The sequence below is a fragment of the Myotis lucifugus genome, unplaced genomic scaffold, assembly GCF_000147115.1.
Source record: "Myotis lucifugus unplaced genomic scaffold, Myoluc2.0 scaffold_1119, whole genome shotgun sequence".
Classification (NCBI taxonomy): Eukaryota; Metazoa; Chordata; class Mammalia; order Chiroptera; family Vespertilionidae; genus Myotis; species Myotis lucifugus.
In genome coordinates this window covers 46,569-64,770 of record NW_005872167.1, presented here as the reverse complement: position 1 = coordinate 64,770, position 18,202 = coordinate 46,569, and the positions used below count along the sequence as shown (strand labels likewise).

The following is an 18,202-nucleotide window of genomic DNA, read 5'->3' as shown; positions in this document are numbered from 1 at the left end:
ATCCATCAGCCGCCTCCTGCACACTCCCTACCGGGGATGTGCCCGCAGCCAAGGTACATGCCCTTGGCCGGAACTCGAATCTGGGACCCTTCAGTCCCCAGGCCGACTCTCTAGCCACTGAGCCAAACCGGTCAGGGCAAGAAATCCCTTCTTGCCTGATGTTCTGGTCAGCTACTGCTGACTGACAGACTCCTGCGGTACTTAGTGCCTTAAAATCGCCATTTTTACTTTGCTCACAGTTTTGTGGGTCGAGAATCCAGGAAGGGCTTGTCCAACTCTGACCCTTGTGCCATCAGCTGGAGCAGCTGGGCCGGAGAACCCCTGCCAGGGGGGCTTCTTACTCATGTCTGGTGCCTTGGTGTCCCTTGGCATGTCTGTCCCCCACACTAACTGTCCTCTTCCAAGACCTCCCGGGTGGCTCGGACTTCCATGAGCATTGCTCTCTGAGTACTCCGACTTCTCACATGGCTGCTGGGTCCCAGGAGACCAGGGTGGGAGCTGCCATTCCTCCTAAAGGCAAGGCCCAGGATGGGCAGACGCTGTTGGTCAGGACAGTGACAGGAAAGCCCAGATTCAAAAACAGGAAGTAGGAATTACCTCTGAGAAAATTGACTCTCTCGTTCATCAAGTATTTGATTTTGAGTTGATTATGCCTGGTTCTGCTGAGCTTTGGGAATTCAAAAGCTAACACTTCAGAGGTTAATTCAGAAAAATTCTTTGCCTGCGTATATTCTCCTATGGGGCTGGGGAACACAGGAGAAATAATAGACAGGGAAATAAAATAAAACCGGGTAGGAGGAGACCGAATGATTGGCGGTTGGGGAGAGGAATGCTAATCTAGACTCCATGGGCCTGGGAGGCTTCGTCAGAAGTGACGGTGATTATTTCATGAATCCAAATGATGTGAAGGATTAAGCCATACAGAAACCTGGGAGAAGAGCATTCCAGGGAGAGAGCAAACAAGACGCGTGAATGCCCGAGGTGAGAACAGATTTGGCCTTTTTTGGAGGACAGCAAGAGGGCCAGTGTGTCCCGAGTGGAATGAGTGGTGGGGGCAGTGATGGAGAGGTGCTGGGGGCCTTTTATGTCACAATAAGGGGTGTGGATTTTAGCCTGCCGTGATGGGAAGGCACAGGAGGGTTTCAACACTGTTTATTCTGTGTGACTCAGTTCCTGTGAATTGACTAACTCCCTAAGAGAATGGGCATAACAAGTCTTTGTGGTTTTAGATCCAATTAGAATGGCATGAAAAAGATAAACCCACTCAGGGAAATCAAATGACCCTGCAAAACCTATAGCAAAAACGGTTCTCTGTCCCACCCCTCCCCATCCCCTGCCCAGAGGCAACCACTTGTAAACTCCTTGAGCTATTTCTTCTGTATTTCCTCCATATTTTCAAATAATATGTTCAAATGGTTCTTTCTCACCCATTTTACACACTGCCCATTAATTTCTTTTTAAGGTAGATGAAGATCATTATCTTGTGTTCACCCTTTCTCTACCCCCTCATCCTCACCCCCATACCTCTGTTCTCTTCACTCTGTCCTAATATTTTAATACTGGAGGCCTGGTGCACAAAATTTGTGCACAGGTAGGGTCCCTAGGCCTGGCCGGCAATCAGGGCTGATTGGGGCCTTCCGACTGCTGGCCAGGGCCTTCCTTCGTTCCATGCCGCCCCCTGGTGGTCAGCACACATCATAGCGAGCAATCGGTCTCCTGGTCGAACTCCCAAGGGTACATTTTGCATATTAGCCTTATTTATATATATATATATGTATGTGTGTGTGTGTGTGTGTGTGTGTGTGTGTGTGTGTATACACTCTAGAGGCCCAGCACACACGAAAGCTGGCCGCCCCGCCCATCGCTGCTCGTAGCTCATGCCCCGCCCTCTGCCACTAGTAGCTTGCACCCTGCCTTCTGCCACAAGAGCCACTGCTCCTTTGGTCGTGACGCCGTAACGGCCTTTTATGATATAGATAAAAGATAGTTTGATCACAACTTCGGTTAAATCACTAGTCAGTATTTACATTACTGATGACTAAATATTTCTCTCTGCTCCCAAGAATAATTCTGTGATTGGGTTTCCTTTTCCATTTGAGCTTGTTATTCTTAAATTTAATAACCCTAATATTTTCTTTTGCTTTATTTTCTCTGTTCCTGTTCTTCATCTGATGTGTTCCTTTGATGGTTTGTTTCTAATCGAGAGCCTTCCCTCTGGAGCCTTCCCCCCTCCTGCTCTGTCTGGGCTGGCCACCCTCTGAGGCCGGGTCATTTCAGGATCACCTTCCTGGGTTGCTTTGCTTTGCCCTCTGTTTCTGATCTTATCTCTCTCTTGGTTTACTCTCTCATTTTGCTAGAGTTTATTTTTCAGTGGCTTTTCTAAGATAGGTCATGCAGGAGGTAACTTTTTTGACTTCTTGTATATTTGAAATTATTTTTATTCTGTTCTCATTATTGATTGGCAGCCTGGCAGGGTATAGAATTTGAATTGAAAACATTTTTTTCCCCATAATTTGTAGGTGTTGCTTTTTTTTTTTCTCTCTCTCTCTCTTTAAAGGTCTATGCCATTGTGGTCCTTTTTATGTGACTTTTTGTTCATTTGTTTTATGTATATGCTTAGTACTTGGTGGATCTTAAACCCTCCCGAATTGATCTTCTAAATGTCTTCTTTTCTCCTATTTCTAGCTCTGTCTTTATTTTTCTTCCTAATTTTTGAGGTACTGATTTTTACAAAGTAAATGAAAAGACTCTCTTCTCCCCATTCTACCTCTGGTTGTTCTGAAGAACTGTGACCGCCCTCTTCTGGGAATAAACCACTTCCCTGTGCTCAGCCCAAGGGCATGAAGCTCCTGGTACAATCACATCTAGACCACAGGTGGCCTAGTTTTAATCTCTCCTACACACTCCTTTGTATTCCCTTCTTTGAATACCAACTTTCATAAAGGATGTTCTCAGGTGAGGGAACTACCTATTCCCATTTAACTCCCTGTCTAACTGGTTAAAAACACTCCTGCACAGCATACATCGTTTATGAAACCCAGACAGCTACACCAGCTTGTTACTTTTTCTTCTACTCAGTAGGGGTCTGTTTCGACAGCATTTCAGCATCTAGAAAGAGTTTCTGCCTTCTATGTATGGCTCAGTTGAAAAAAGTAATAAGTAAATTATGTCTAAGCTTCTTCGAGGCCAGGATTAGGTTTGCACTTTTATATTGGAGAGAGAGCTCTAGGTCAAGGTCTCTATCCAGCCCAGATGGTGTAGCTTAGTGCTTGAGGGTCGACCATGAACCAGGAGGTCAGGGTTCTATTCCCACTAGGGCACATGCTGGGGTTGCAGGCTCGATCCCCAGGTGAGGCATGCAGGAAGCAGCCAATCAGTGATTCTCTCTCATCATTGATGTTTCTAGCTCTCTTATCCTCTCCCTTCCTCTCTCTTTCTAAAATCAATAAAAAGTCTCTATAATTATTTGTCAGATGAAAGTATGGATGACTTACAAAGAAAAGGTTTATTTCATTATTCAGCCACTTGAATTCCAAGTGAAATGTACTGTCTCATGACCTATCTAATCTGAATGGCTTTGGATCATGGTTGAATGTTCCTTGAAGGCAGTTGACCAATGACTAGATGCCATAGTCAAGCCTGTATATCTTACCCTTTGGCACAGTACTGCCCTTTTAAAATTAACTTAGGCCCTGGCATCACCTCTGCTGATTTATGGGTACCTTGGTACATAGTAGCACTCAGTAACTATTTGTTTAATGAATCATAGGAGAGCTATACTTCTGTTTCATGAAGGCTGTCTGATCTTGTAATAATTTTCACTGGCACAGTGAGAGTCTCATTAGTCTGAAGACCTAATTTTTGTAAAAATCAGCTTTAGTGGCATATGCAGTATTCCATAATTTTTACCCATTTTAAATATACGATTCAGTGGTTTTGAGTATACTTACAGAGAGAGCCATCCCAACAGTCTAATTTTAGAACATTTCCATCACCCTAAAAAGAAATCTGTGTCAGTTAGTAGCCACTCCCCATCCTTCCCCCACCTCAGCCCTAGGCAACCACTAATCTACACTCTGTCTCCATAGATTCCCCTGTTCTGGGTATTTTATGTACATGGAATCGTACAATATGTGGGCTGCAGTGTCTGGCTTCTTTGACTTTAGTGATGTTTCCCGGGTTCATCCATGTTGTAGAATGTGTGGACACGTCACTCCTTTTTGTTGCTGGAAAATTCTTCCTAGTGTGGCTGCACCACCTTTTATTTCTTCACCAGTTGGTGGACATTGAGGTTGTTTCTTGATCAACAGATAGGAAGTGTTCCTCTTCGGCCATCCGTCTCATTTGTGAGTGATGCATTTTGTCTTTAAAGCTTTGGGGTTGTTGGTGACTTTTTCATTGCAGATGTAAGAATTGATATCTTGACTCTGACACAATTATGTAGGGATTCAGTTAGGAAATACAACAATAGTCCAAGTGCAAGATGTTGTTTGTTGTACTAGGTGATGCCTGGGGATGTAGAAAGAATCTGGACATGTTGTGTCATAGAGTTGACAGGATTTGCTAGTGGATTGGATATGGATGTTGGAGAGTAGAATCAAGATTGGCTCAGTGGATAGAGCATCGGCCTGTGGACTGAATGGTCCCTCCTCATTCAATTCTGGTCAAGGGCACATGCCAGGGTTCCAGGCTTGATCCCAGTGTGGAGTGTGCAGGAGGCAGCTGATCCATGATTCTCTCTTACCATTGACTAGAGGCCCAGTGCACGACATTCGTGCACTGGGGGAGGTCCCTCAGCACAGACTTGCCCTCTCGCAGTCCAGGACCCCTCAGGGGATGTCCACCTGCCAGCTTAGGCCTGATCCCTGGTTTTGAAAAGTTAAGTATACACCTATAGTGTGATATAGTCATACTGCTTTGCATCCCACAAACACCTATACAGAGACCTGTTCACGAGTATTCATAGCACATAGTCCCAAAGTGGACTTGACCCAAATGTTTATCAACAGAAGAATGAAAAGCAAATTGGGGTGTATCCATACAGTGGAATAGTACTCAGCAATAAAAAAGAATCAAGTATAGCCCTGACCTGTTTGGCTCAGTGGATAGAGCGTCGGCCTGCGGACTAAAGGGTCCCAGGTTCGATTCCAGTTAAGGGGCTTGTACCTTGGTTGCGGGCACTTCCCCAGTAGGGGGTGTGCAGGAGGCAGCTGATCGGTGTTTCTCTCTCATCGATGATTCTGCCTCTCTATCCCTCTCCCTTCCCCTCTGTAAAAAATCAATAAAATATATATTTTTTTAAAAGAATCAAGTATAAATGCACATAGCAATTTAGCTAAATCTCAAAATAATTATGTTGGGTAAAAGAAAACAGACGGAATACATACTGTATGATACTACTTATATAAAATTCTAGAAAATGCAAACTAATTTATAGTGGCCGCTAGGGACAAGTGGGGTCAGGGAAGGGCAAGGCAGAAAGGTTACAAAGGAGCCCTCCATCATTTTTTAAAGTGCAGAGGTTTCCTGAGACCAAAATGTTTGAGATCTTTGCCCTGTAGACTCAGATGACCCTTAGACATGCTTGTCAGATGATGCTCTAGCATGATACAGACAAGTTAGGCTTTGGTCTGCAGTGAGGAGCAGGAGTTGAGAGAATTGGATGTGTATTTTAGGAGGTAATCCTGGCAGCACTGTAAGGGGTCCCAGAGAGGTGCAGGTAGACTCACGGAGGACATTGCATTGGCCTTGACTGAGGGTCGAGGTGATGGGAGGCAGACTTGATAGCATGTGTCTCCCATTAGAGCAGCGGTTCTCAACCTGTGGGTCGCGGCCCCTTTGGCGGTCGAACGACCCTTTCACAGGGGTCGCCTAAGACCATCCTGCATAGCAGATATTTACATGACGATTCATAACAGTAGCAGCATGACAGTGATGAAGTAGCTACGAAAATAATGTTATGGTTGGGTCACAACATGAGGAACGGTATTTAAAGGGCCAGAAGGTTGAGAACCACTGCATTAGAGGGAAGGAGAAACCTGCCTAATATTTGGGAGGCGGGCAGGGGTCATTATCTGAGATGAGAATCCTGGAGGAAAGCAGGTTTGGGCAGGAAGGGGGGGCGGGGCTTATCCCTTTCTTAAGAGCCTATATTTTTAAGGAGAAACTTTCATTTTCATGAAGTCTAATCAGCTTTTTCTTTTAAAAAACATACTCTTCCCATCTCTCGTGTTAATTACATATTTTTTAAAGACTCTGTTCTATTTCTTTAAGACCCCTGTCTCCCTTCTCCCTTCTTCTCTAGATATCATTGACCCTGCGATCCTGCGCCCGGGCCGCCTGGACAAAACCCTCTTCGTGGGCTTGCCGCCCCCGGCAGATCGTCTCGCCATCTTGAAAACCATCACAAAAGTGAGTAAAGGAGATGGTATGTTTTTGTGTCTGTTCCTCTCATTTTAAATACAGACAAGTAGCAGCTGAGGATGCCTCATCACCTTCTGTTCTGCAGCTTTAAGTATTTGCCCAGTCTGTCTTTCATTTTTCCCTATAAATGTTATTAAAACTTACCCTTATCCCAGAAGCCAGAAAGGTTATCTGATGTCTACAGATGCTTCGAGATAGTATAGTCTTTAAAATAGTGATTAAACTCCCACTTAAACGTACCGTTTTAACCATCTTTGAGTGTATAGTTCCTTGAGCCTGTGTTAGATGAACATTTGCATTTTATTAAATAGTAGCAGCTAGCAGATGTACAGCTCATGAAATTCTTAAATGCGCCCAGCTGGGAGGAGGGAGGGGCACCGTCTGAGTGCGGGCCCAGAGGCAGGTGAGGGACTGCACGAGGTGCTGGAACTGAACCACATCCTGCTTGGAGCAACGCCGTGCTAATATTTACACTTACCTTGAAGCTTAGTGGCAAATATTCTCTTTTTGTGTGTATATTTCTTCTTAAGCTATTTCTTTTCTAATGTAATAATTGCTACAAGGACTATAGGCTTTGTATATGTAAGTTATGAATCAGAGTAATAAAGCAAATACTCACGAACCTATCATTTATGTCATACCTTTTAAATCACTAAAAGCTGTTTTGTTTGCCTCTGAGAGGTACTAGAAACGTCACTAAACACATCCTGTGTGCACGCACGGTGCTGTGTTAGTGCTGTTGGAATGCTGAGACTGTTCTGATACTTGTCCTTTCCAGCATCTCTTGGTAGGAGCCAAAGGGGAACTGGCACCACAGTCAGGGTTGAGTTTAGGTAAAGGGCTGAGAAAGAACACATTGAGCGGAAGGCTTGTGCTGTTCTTGTAGAGCAGTTTCCTGCTGTTCACTCCTGGCCGGCTGCAGTATTACTTCTCCCTTCCCAGCCAACCAGAAACCACGCACGTACGCACGTAGAGACCAAGCACTGCTTACGTCGTGGCCACATTTCATCAGCAAAGGAAATGGGTTTCCTCACCTTGGGGAAGACTGAGCTGGTGATTTTGTTCTTGGTGATGTTTTGTTTTTGTTGCAACTGCAGACAGATTCTTCAAACTTCCTAAGCATAAGTTGCCTTTAGCTTGCCCAGGTTTGGAGCCTGCTTCTTTTAAAAAAATAAAATAAAAATAAAAATATATATATATATATTATTGATTTTTTTACAGAGAGGAAGGGAGAGGGAGAGAGAGTTAGAAACATCGATGAGAGAGAAACATCGATCAGCTGCCTCCTGCACACTCCCCACTGGGGATGTGCCCGCAACCAAGGTACATGCCCTTGACCGGAATCGAACCTGGGACCTTTCAGTCCGCAGGCCGACGCTCTATCCACTGAGCCAAACCGGTTAGGGCTGGAGCCTGCTTCTTAACCTCATTTCTCAAAATGGAAATTTGTAAAAATCTTGTAACACTGCTGCGGGAGTCAGTTATATTCATTTAGTCACGTAGCCAGTGCTGTTTATTAAGAACCTTGCATGTGGAAAAGTATCGGTCATTGAACCCTCAATGACAAATAGTTTTTTCTCTCTCACTCAGAATGGCACCAAACCCCCACTGGACACAGATGTCAACCTGGAAGCGATTGCTGGTGACCAGCGCTGTGATTGCTATTCGTAAGGATCTCAGTCGCAAGTTCGTTCTCTGAGGCTCAGTGTCCTCGTGTGTCACATGAGGGAGAAGGACGATGCTGGGAGGATTAAGTCGGGTATCCTGTGGGGCCCCTGGTGTAGGGTCTGGCCCTTTCCTGCTCTTTCCTTTTAGAGAAGCAGCTCCCACAAGGAGGAATTTCGGAAGTGGGGGGGGTCCTCTCATGTGTTGACTCTTGTTACTCAGCTGCCCTGACCACCAGGGCTGCCCTTCACATACTGTCTGTCCGTCCGTCCGTCCTTCGGAGTATTTGTGACCGGTTATCCAGGTGCTTCAGCATTTCGAAGAGAATAAGCGATGTGTGCTCATTTCCATGGCTCAGAACTTATTTCGCAGCACATCCACCCATGAGCATCCACACAGCCCGTAGTCAACGCAGGAAGTGAAACATTTCTGCCTTCAGCACTCATATTTGTGTGGTGGATGTAGTTTTTGGTGGTGTTGGTTTTTTTTCCCATATGTTTTTAAGGAAATTGGTTAACTTTCCCGTTTGAGTGTACAGGAAGAAATGAAACAAGCTTATCAGGGGAAGATGTCTCTGGCTTATTTGAAAGGCTCTGTTGACTGTCCACAATATACTTGGGGTTCATGATGTCCCTGTAGGTCAAGGCCAAATAATGTGGACGGAGGCGGGGTTTTCATTGTTGAGAACATCAGGAATCTGTCATTCAGCAACGTAAACTTACAGACAAAGAACACATCCACTGGAGCACTGGTTCTCAACCTTCTGGCCCTTTAAATACAGTTCCTCATGCTGTGACCCAACCATACAATTATTTTCGTTGCTACTTCCTAACTGTATTGTTGCTACTGTTATGAATCGTCATGTAAATATCTGATATGCAGGATGGTCTTAGGCGACCCCTGTGGAAGGGTCCTTCGACCCCCAAAGGGATCGCAACCCACAGGTTGAGAACCGCTGCGCCTCCGTTATCTCCTGTCCCCGTTGAAGAAGTCCCATCACCATCTCTTATCAATATGACTTCACTTGAAGCCATGCTGATCGTTTTTAGGGAGTGTGGTCAGAGATGTTTTATCTCTAATTTTTTAATATATGGGCATCTAGACTCTGAGTGTCAATCTTCGTTCTGCCACCCCCACGGCCCTGAGAGAGATGCGCTCTGGTCAGTAACCTTGGCTCATTTAAGATGGTCTCAACGAGCCCAGCATGTATGTGATTATTAGCTAATGTTCTAACCCTAACATTTTACAACAGAAACATTGGGTTCAATTAATAATTTAAACTCTGTGAGTCTTTCATTTTATATATTATGTGGGTCATCAACATTGTATAATAAAGTAGGTTAATGTCTGGAAATAAGGTTTTTGTCCCAAATTCAAGGTCTTTCTCAAAGGATCGCCAAGACCTGGTCAAGATGTTAATGTAGTGAAACACCAGTCAGCACCATTGTCTTCTATTGAACTCAAGTGGAGTCAGCATATTATTACATGGAATAATTAAATGAAGGCTTGTTAGTTCTTGTCATATTTTAAGTAACTTAAGAGTTCACTTAGCTTGAGCTTGAATCAAATACATCAAAGACTTTATAGCCTTTGTATTTTCCCCTTTTGAACATGGAGCCATAAATGACTTTTTATATAGAAGCTTGTCTTAGACGTGAGGTAATTTAGGAATGGGCCATCAGCACTTAGCACAGGCCGTCTGAACAAAAATCTACAATAAATGGTGTGTCACTTTCTACTGATGATGTTCTAAGCTTTTTTTTTCTTTTTAGTATATTTTTATTGATTTCAGAGAGGGGAAGAGAAAAACATTAATGATGAGAGAGAATCATTGATTAGCTGCCTCCTGCACGCCCCCTACTGAGCATCGAGTCCGAAACCCAGGCATGTGCCCTGACTGGGAATCAGACCATGACTTCCTGGTTCATAGGTGGATGCTCAACCACAACCATGCTAGTCGGGCGATGTTCTAAGCTTTTTATATTAACTTGGGTATCTATAGCTGTTACCATGGGACTATTTATGATTCATTGCGTTGTTTCCTCCATGATTTCCTTCCTTCTGAAAGTTAGAAAATATTTTAAGTGAAAGCTAAAACTCTTTCCTACTGACTGTAATTAGTTTATCCCACATTTATTGGTCAGTTTCTTTTCTGACTGTTTAATATGCGACTTAAAAGAAAATTTCTCTCAGGCTTCTTTCTGGCCCAAACAGTATCTAAGAATAAATAAGTAAGACGACTTCTTTCATTACAGGGGCGCGGATCTCTCTGCTCTGGTGCGGGAAGCTTCTGTCTGTGCCCTGAGACAGGAAATGGCAAGAGAGAAAAGTGGACATGAAAAAGGTACGCTTCTCCCCAGAGGCTCTCAGTTCTCTTGGTTGTCACTCTGGACACCTAGAACCGCTGTCGATCGGGAACGTGACCATTGTCTGGCGTCTCTCATCTGTGATAGTAAAACTGTCTGATAGGACCTTTAGAAACCTTTCAGAATATGATGTAAATTTTAAGGAGAAAATATTAATATTATGTAGAAACACACACACGTGAGAAATGAAAATTGAAATAACTTTCCGTACACTTAGACTCTCCTTTCAAAAGACAAAATCAGTACATGTGATTATGTGATGGTCTGGGGCCATCTCAACAGCTCGGCTCTGTTCCTCACATTTGACAGTGTCTTCATATGATTTGGGTAAGTGTGGCCAAAAAAGACTCATTTTCTGCCTGCAGTCCAGCCAGGCCTGATCGATGTTTCTCTCTCATCGATTTTTCTAACACTCTATCTCTCTCCCTTCCTCTCTGTAAAAAATCAATAAAATATATTAAAAAAAAAAAAAGAAGAAGGCCTGCCTTTTCCTCTAAACCTGTACTTTATCTAAATTCAAGTCTGTGTTGATTTCCTTTTTGCTCGGTAGATTTCCAAAAGATGTCTTTTATTTGTGCTGATTTCCCCCTCCCCCCCCACCATCTTTTTTCCTTAGGCCTCCAGGAATCTTAGAGTTAAATTTATTTACGGTTACAGCAGCATGTGCTCAGCTTAGATTCGTCCCCACACATATCTCAGTCATGAAGTCCCGAGGTTTTCGGTTAATTTTAAGATTCAGTTATCTGAACTTCTTTTATTGTCATCTATTTTAAATTCCTTTTTAAAGTAGGTGGGATAGAATGAGCAAAATTAGAATCTCTTGTAAAAGACATCATCTGTGGTAGTAGGCTGTCTGAGAGCTGGATCTGATGACTAGCTTGGGGTTTGTTTTGTAACTAAAAATTAACACCACCGTACACGCATTGGCAGCTACTAATGACTCTGTCTGGACGTTGTCTTGTAAACACAGAACACATTCTGACATCCCTGCTTTTGCTACAGGTGTTAACACACTTTATTATGGGCATCATTTTGCAGTACATGCATGTATCTTGTGATCATGTTGTACACCTTAACTTTCATATGTCTACAATATCTCCGTAAAGCTGGGGGCGGGGGGCAGGCGGCATAAACTAATAAATAATACACAGGGACCTTTTTTTGTTTTTAAAGGGGTAAAAATCTCTCTCTAATTAAAGACAAAGTACTTTTTTATATAATTTGTTTCAAAATAAATTGCTTGGATCAAGGGGAGATTGCACTAAAATACATTATATAAAACATAACCATTTATAGTAAAATTAAATATGGTCCGGACTATGTAAATGAAGCTAAAAGGAACAAGGGTCCTACATCTTGTTTGAATATTGTTCTGAATAGACTAGCCCCAATGTCATCACCGCTTTCCTCGCTGTTCCCTGGAATGGTTGGAAGTCTCGAGAGAAACTTATAAATCACAACCAGCATACTGTGCCCAGATGTGTGTGTATGTGCTTTTGCCCCGCAGGTGAACTCAAGATTAGTCAGAAGCACTTTGAAGAAGCTTTCAAGAAAGTGAAGTCATCTATATCAAAAAAGGTAAGAAATGTTCTTAAATGTAGAGAGAAAAGAGACTAGAATTTAGACCGGTAGGTACGACCTCATGAAAACAAAATGATTGCCTGTGTGAGTGTCCTGGAGAGAGAGAAATTTGTTGTTCCACTTATTTATGCTTGCATTGGTAGATTCTTCTTGTACGTGCCCTGACCGGAGATTGAACCTTCAACCTTGGCTTCTCAGGATGACGCTCCAACCGAGCTCCCCGGCCAGGGCTGACTTAGAGTTTTCCACCAGTAATCATAATGAGAAACACAGCAATCTATTCATATAACTGTTTGGACTTTGACTTACAGTTTTCAATCAATAATCATAATGAGAAACACTGAGCTGGGTGATAAAGGGCTAACGATTTAAAGGTAGTTGTGGTGGAGTCTACAAGCAGGTCCTTGTGGCTAAGGCACATCACAGCTCCAGGATCCGGAAACTAAAGGCATCCACATGAACAAAACGGACCTCGGCAGCAGCGAACCCACACATTTCCCAGGGCTGGGTATCTCCCTGCCAGCTCTCTTTGTAAGTGTCATAGCTGCCAGACTTCACTGCATGACAACCATTTTAACTTACACAAACAAGACCTCAACAAAGTAAGAAAGGCCATGTAAAATCTGGCATTTTATGTCAGAAAAAGCCAGAGTGGTTTTTTAACCTTTTCTGACATTATGAAGATGTTTTTACTTTCCTGAAACTTACGGGTAAGTCCCCAGCGCTTAGTTTGAGTTGTCTAGCTCCAAGAAGATAAGAACGCTGAGGGTGTAGCTGGCATTGGGCAGGCTGGGGGAAACCTCATCTTGGGGGGAAGATGGCTGCCTGCGGGCCCAGACATACAGGTTACTCGGTTATTAGCCCCCGTAGCAAGGGAATCCCTGATGGCTCTAGCAGGAGAGTCTCAGGGAAGCCTGTGATTGGTCCAGCTCAGGTGAGGAGCTCATGCCAAAACCACTTACTGGCCAGCTAGGAATTCACTCTGGCTGGGTCTAAGGGGCAACTTGACTTCAAGCCCTAGAATGAAAAGATGAAAATAAAACTAGTACTCAAGTTAATTGACTTGTAATAATCAGCTTAGTCATCTGCCTTATTTGTGGAGGGTTTGGACTTTGTGCCTTTTTTTCACACTGAGAGAATCACTAGATTTGGTTAAATGTGAAAGGAACACTTGCTATAGTTTTTTAGCCTTTCAGACATACTTAGAGAAATAGCAGTTGGCTTTGAAGTGAGTTAACATTAACTAGATGACCAGGAGATGTCTGAAAAAGAAAAGGAAAGGAGGTAGGCATGTGAGTGCTCTCCCAGGGTCTGCAGAGCTGGTCTTTATAGTTCTGGAATGTTAGGCATGTTCTCAAGCCGTCGAATCGAGCTGCTACCTCTTTTCCCGGCAGCAGCTGCTTCCCTGGTGCCTCACGTTGCTGAACTTGGGGTCGGATAGTAACAGCAGGTAAAGTGGATTTGGTGTCCAGCAATTGGCTGGCGTAACAGTAGGGTCTGGTTTAGAGGCCAAATGCAGACATTGTCACCTGGCCCAGTAAGTCCTCACTAACGGGTTGAGGGTGGGAAGTGAGGACGGTGAGCAACATTTCTTCTGAGCTCTGCCTGTTTGCCTCATCCACTCACACTCTGCTGGTACCCACCCGCCAGGCTCCATCTGAAGATCCTGCCCGGCTCTACTTTCTGGTGAGGGGCTATGTCTCTCGTGGCCCCAAGAAGACTCAATAGGCTGGCAGTTCATTATGACAGATATCCCAGCAACTAAGCTGGGACTCTTTTTTGCCAGTTGCTTTTTTGAATCCAGAATGTTCGTTTCAGCTGTGTCATCCTTTATTTTCTCTGCTCAGCGAAGCCAAGCCCTCGCGTCCAGCATGTGTCACTTCACAGACCAGCAGGGCATAACTTACTCGGCTGCCTTGTTGTTGTTTTTCAGCCTTAACGGCTCACCAGTGACCTGGGGCAGGGTTAACTGTTAATAAATGTTGAGACCTTGAGATTATTTTCCCACCTCTTTATTACCTCAAATTATAGTCTTTTCACTCCGCCCACTATGGCCTTGTTCCACTATCAGGAAGCCAGTCTCACTCAAACATAAATTACACCTTTTTTCTGTCCTCTATAAAACGCACATCGTAGAAACCCTACTCTTTGTTAACTCAGTGATTTAGTGGTTTTCACACCCACTGGCCAGAGAACTTTGATTCTTTTCTTCACACTCAGGATAATATGGGTCATCTATTTGCCTGATTATTCTCACATTGACATTTATGAGAGGAAAAACCACCTAATGGATTGCCTAAGATCTCATTCTTCCATCTGCACATAAACATTTATCATGTACCTACTATATACTTAGGCCAGACACGCTGCTGGCCTTAAAAGATATAAAATCATGTAGACATAGTTCCTAATCTTTATGAGCAATTAGGAGTTGTATGGTAAGCACTTCCATAAATGTATACATAGATACCTGCTAACCTGGTCACTCAACTCCATTAATGTTACACTGACAGTAGCTTTTGCTAATTAGAATGTATTGACTACATGAGAGACTCAATCCAGTGGATTCTATTAAAAGCACATCTGAACCTATAATTCCGGACATTGTAGATGTCTTTTTATCCTTTTAGGAAGGATACATGTATGTCTTAGTGATGCTGCTTGATTCTGGTGTATTTGCACATATATGCAGAGGACAATCTAAAAGGATATATTGATGGAGGGCTGCATAGAACAAAGCCTTTTTTCACTCTATAACTGTTTATATACATGTTTTTAAATATGTTTTGATTTTTAAGGGAGAGGGGAGAGAAAGAGAGAAACATCGATGCGATAGACAAGCACCAATCGGCTGCCTCCTGCACACCTCCTACTGGGGATCGAGCCCAAAACCCAGGCATGTTCCCTGACTGGGTGTCGAACCAGCGACCTCTAAGTGCAGACAACACTCCACCCACTGAGTCCGCCGCCAGGGCTATAGATCTTTTTGAGCCTGTGAACATTTTAACTATCCAGAGGAATACTCTAACAAAATTTGATTTTTAAAAAAATATATTTTATTGATTTTTACAGAGAGGAAGGGAGAGAGATAGAGAGTTAGAAACATCGATCAGCTGCCTCCTGCACATCTCCTACTGGGGATGTGCCCGCAACCCAGGTACATGCCCTTGACCGGAATCGAACCTGGGACCCTTGAGTCTGCAAGCCGACGCTCTATCCACTGAGCCAAACCGGTTTCGGCCAAAATTTGATTTTATAAAAATATTTTAAAGGGCTGGAAAACGGAAACTTGCTGTATTGCTTTGGGATAAACGTATAGGAGTGGAATGGCTTAAATGTGAAAGACTGACAACACCAAAGGGTAGCAAGAATGTGAAGCAACTAGAACTCTGATACTTCGTTGTTGAAAATGTAGAGTGATCCAACCCCCATTGAAAAATACTCTGACAGTTTCTGACAAATAGTATTGCTCACGCAGCGTCTGCTTTTGCCTCTCATTCCAGTCCGGACTCAGTATGGTTTTGAATTTTGCTTTACTAATTAGATAGAGACATAAGCATCTTTTACCCTGATTTGGGGGGCAGACTTTTTATGTCAACAATTATGAGAGTCATGGGTACTCCCTGGAGAAAGGAGTATGTATGGACGTAGATGTGGGGAGAGGAGGTCAGCTCTGTGTGTGAGTTGGCTCGGGCTGATGTAAGGAAGTGCCACAGACTGGGGGCTCAGACACAGCAGTTTATTTCTCACACTTCTGGAGATGAGACGGCCAAGATCAAGGTGTTGGTGGGACTGGTTTCTTCTGAGGCCCCGCCCCTTACAGATGACATGGACCTCCCTCCCTCCGTGCCTGTCTGTGTCTTAATCTCCTTGCAAAGATGCTGCCAGTCCTGTTGGGAGTAGCGCCCGCCCTCACGACTTTATTTTCACTTAATTGCCTCTTTAACGACCCTGTCTCTAAATAAGGTTACTCTGAAGTCCTGGGACCTCAGCATATGAATTCTGGGGGGGGGACATAGTTCATCCCAAAACAGTGATCAGCTCTGTGTTCTGTCTTCTCCCCCCTCCCAGGACCGGCTGATGTATGAGGCTCTGAAGCAGTCCCTTGGCCAGTGACTTCCCAGCAACGGCCGTGGAGGAGTCCCGTGCGCCAGCCTGGCGAGAAGCCCAGCGCTCCGAGCGGGCGCCTGCAGCTCCACAGAGGCGGCCTCACGTAAGCTTTGATTCTCAAATTCATGAGGCCAAGTCGGAGTTGAAGATTTCTTCCCATCTGGCCAGCCTTGTTTGGAAACAGCCTACCTCCTCTTTCAAAAAAATTGAACTGCCAAAATAAAATAACTGATACTTTCTTTAATAAAATTTTTATATTGAAACTATCGCAACTGTACTCTGGAAAGGTTGCATTTACAGTAAAAAAAAACACACAAAACTTTCTGCCTCTGAACCATCTGAAAGGAAGTTGCCAACCTGATGGCGCGTCACCCCAAATACTTCCGTGTTTATTTCCTGCCACCAAGATACTCCCCTGCGTCAGCCACCATCACAGCCAGGGAGTTAGCAGTGGTCACTGCTCCCATCTCCATCTCGGCTCCATCCGTGTCTCCTGTGCCCCAGGAACGCCCTTCATAACCAGAGGGTCCAGGTTAGAATGAGCTGTTGCTTCCTTAGAGGCCGGAGCAGCTCCTCTGTCCTGGCTTCTGACACTTGTGCGGGTTAAAAGGCAGCTCCTTGCAGAATGCGCTCCGTGCGGGTTAGTCTGCAGTTCCCTCTCGATGAGACCCAAGTTGTGCACCTTTGGGAGGCATGTCATGAAGCGACGCCGAGTCCTCATTGCGTCCCGTCAAAGGCCCGTGATTTCGAGTTGCCCCTTCCTGAGACTGTCCACCTCAATCTCCTGGTTAAGGTGGTTCTGCCAAGCTTCCTGTGCTCTAACGTTGCTTTTTTCCTTCGGGAGGTCCTGGAAACTGTAAGTAGTACATTTCTCACCACACTCAGGAATCACCATGTTTTCAGTGTGTTGTTTCCCGTTACTATCATCACATGATGTTCAGATTGCCCCCGGTTTGGCAGTGTGGGAGCCCTTTCCCGCTGGCCTCTGCCCGGGTACCTCTGATGAGTCCCTTGCTGATCCTTTCTGACGGGTTGAATTTGTCATGTCTAATCTCATTCCTCATTCATGGTGCCGCGAGTGTATTCTGAGGCTGGGTCGGTGGGTTTCATTACCTGGGTCTGTTCTCCCAAGATTTCTACTCCACCTCACTCGACACAAATGGTTAGGCTACTTTCTTTCCATCAGAATATTGTTTTCCCTTTTTTAGTGAATGTATTGAGGTGACACTGGTTGATAACAATCCTGTAACGCATCATCTGTACTGTATTGTGTGTTCACCACCCCCAGGTATGCTACTTTTAAGAATGTAATTGATGAAAATGGGGAAAGTACTAATACCTAAAAGCAAATCAGATAAATAAGACAGCCCCCCCTTTTTTTTTCCAAGGCGTTCAGAGAAGGATGCAGACACGTAAACGGTATCACTGGCCCAAGGAAGGGGTGCAGAGGAGGCAACACCCACCAAAAGAAAGAGCAGATGTGGATCGTATCCTAGAGATAGATGATCACGAATGAAGGGAGGATTAAAACGTTCTGGGATGTTTCCTCAGCGTGTTGGCGGGGCAGTCTCGCCGCACTGGCAGGTCGTTCTTACCCTTGAGGGGAGGAGGGAGACACTCCACAACGTTTGTTCCAAAGAACTGTGTCTTAGGTGTGGCCGTGAAAGGTCCACGTTATCTCTAGCCGAGGACATTCCATCTCCCGAGAACAGTGAGTCTCGAGACAAAAAAAACTCCAATTCATTAGCTTCCATTCCTCCTCCCTCCTGACACCTGCCCTTCCTCCCACAGAACTCATCACCCCTCAGCTCCCCTGCCGGTAACCAGTCATTTATTATTTAGAAATGTCTCTGACATCCGTCCCTTCCATTGTTCAACAGGCACTGACCTAGTTGGAGCTGTCATCACCTTTCAGAAGGTGTACTCGGCCTCCTAGTTCATCTCGTGTTCCCATCTCTTACCCACGGGAACACTTGGCTTCACATCCTCCGCAGCCTAAACTCACCAGTCTAGTTACACATGGACTTCTGAATCTGACATCAGCCCTCCTTTGGCAC

The 18,202-nt window shown here is 44.4% G+C and overlaps 1 protein-coding gene across 2 annotated transcripts in view; it reads left to right on the top strand.

Moving 5' to 3' along the window:
• The window catches only part of NVL (nuclear VCP-like), a 45,031-nt gene extending 28,583 nt beyond the window's left edge, over positions 1 to 16,448 (top strand). Inside the window, exons 14-19 of one of the 2 annotated variants that reach the window (XM_023748076.1) lie at positions 6,305 to 6,411; positions 8,014 to 8,090; positions 10,344 to 10,432; positions 11,962 to 12,032; positions 16,107 to 16,156; positions 16,264 to 16,445. In XM_023748076.1, the coding sequence (XP_023603844.1) occupies positions 6,305 to 6,411; positions 8,014 to 8,090; positions 10,344 to 10,432; positions 11,962 to 12,032; positions 16,107 to 16,151 (389 nt within the window). In that variant the 3' untranslated portion in view covers positions 16,152 to 16,156; positions 16,264 to 16,445. Of the gene's footprint in view, positions 1 to 6,304; positions 6,412 to 8,013; positions 8,091 to 10,343; positions 10,433 to 11,961; positions 12,033 to 16,106 lie in introns of both variants that reach the window. The other variant, XM_014449330.2, reaches the window with a different exon arrangement.
• Positions 16,449 to 18,202: the final 1,754 nt, after the last annotated feature.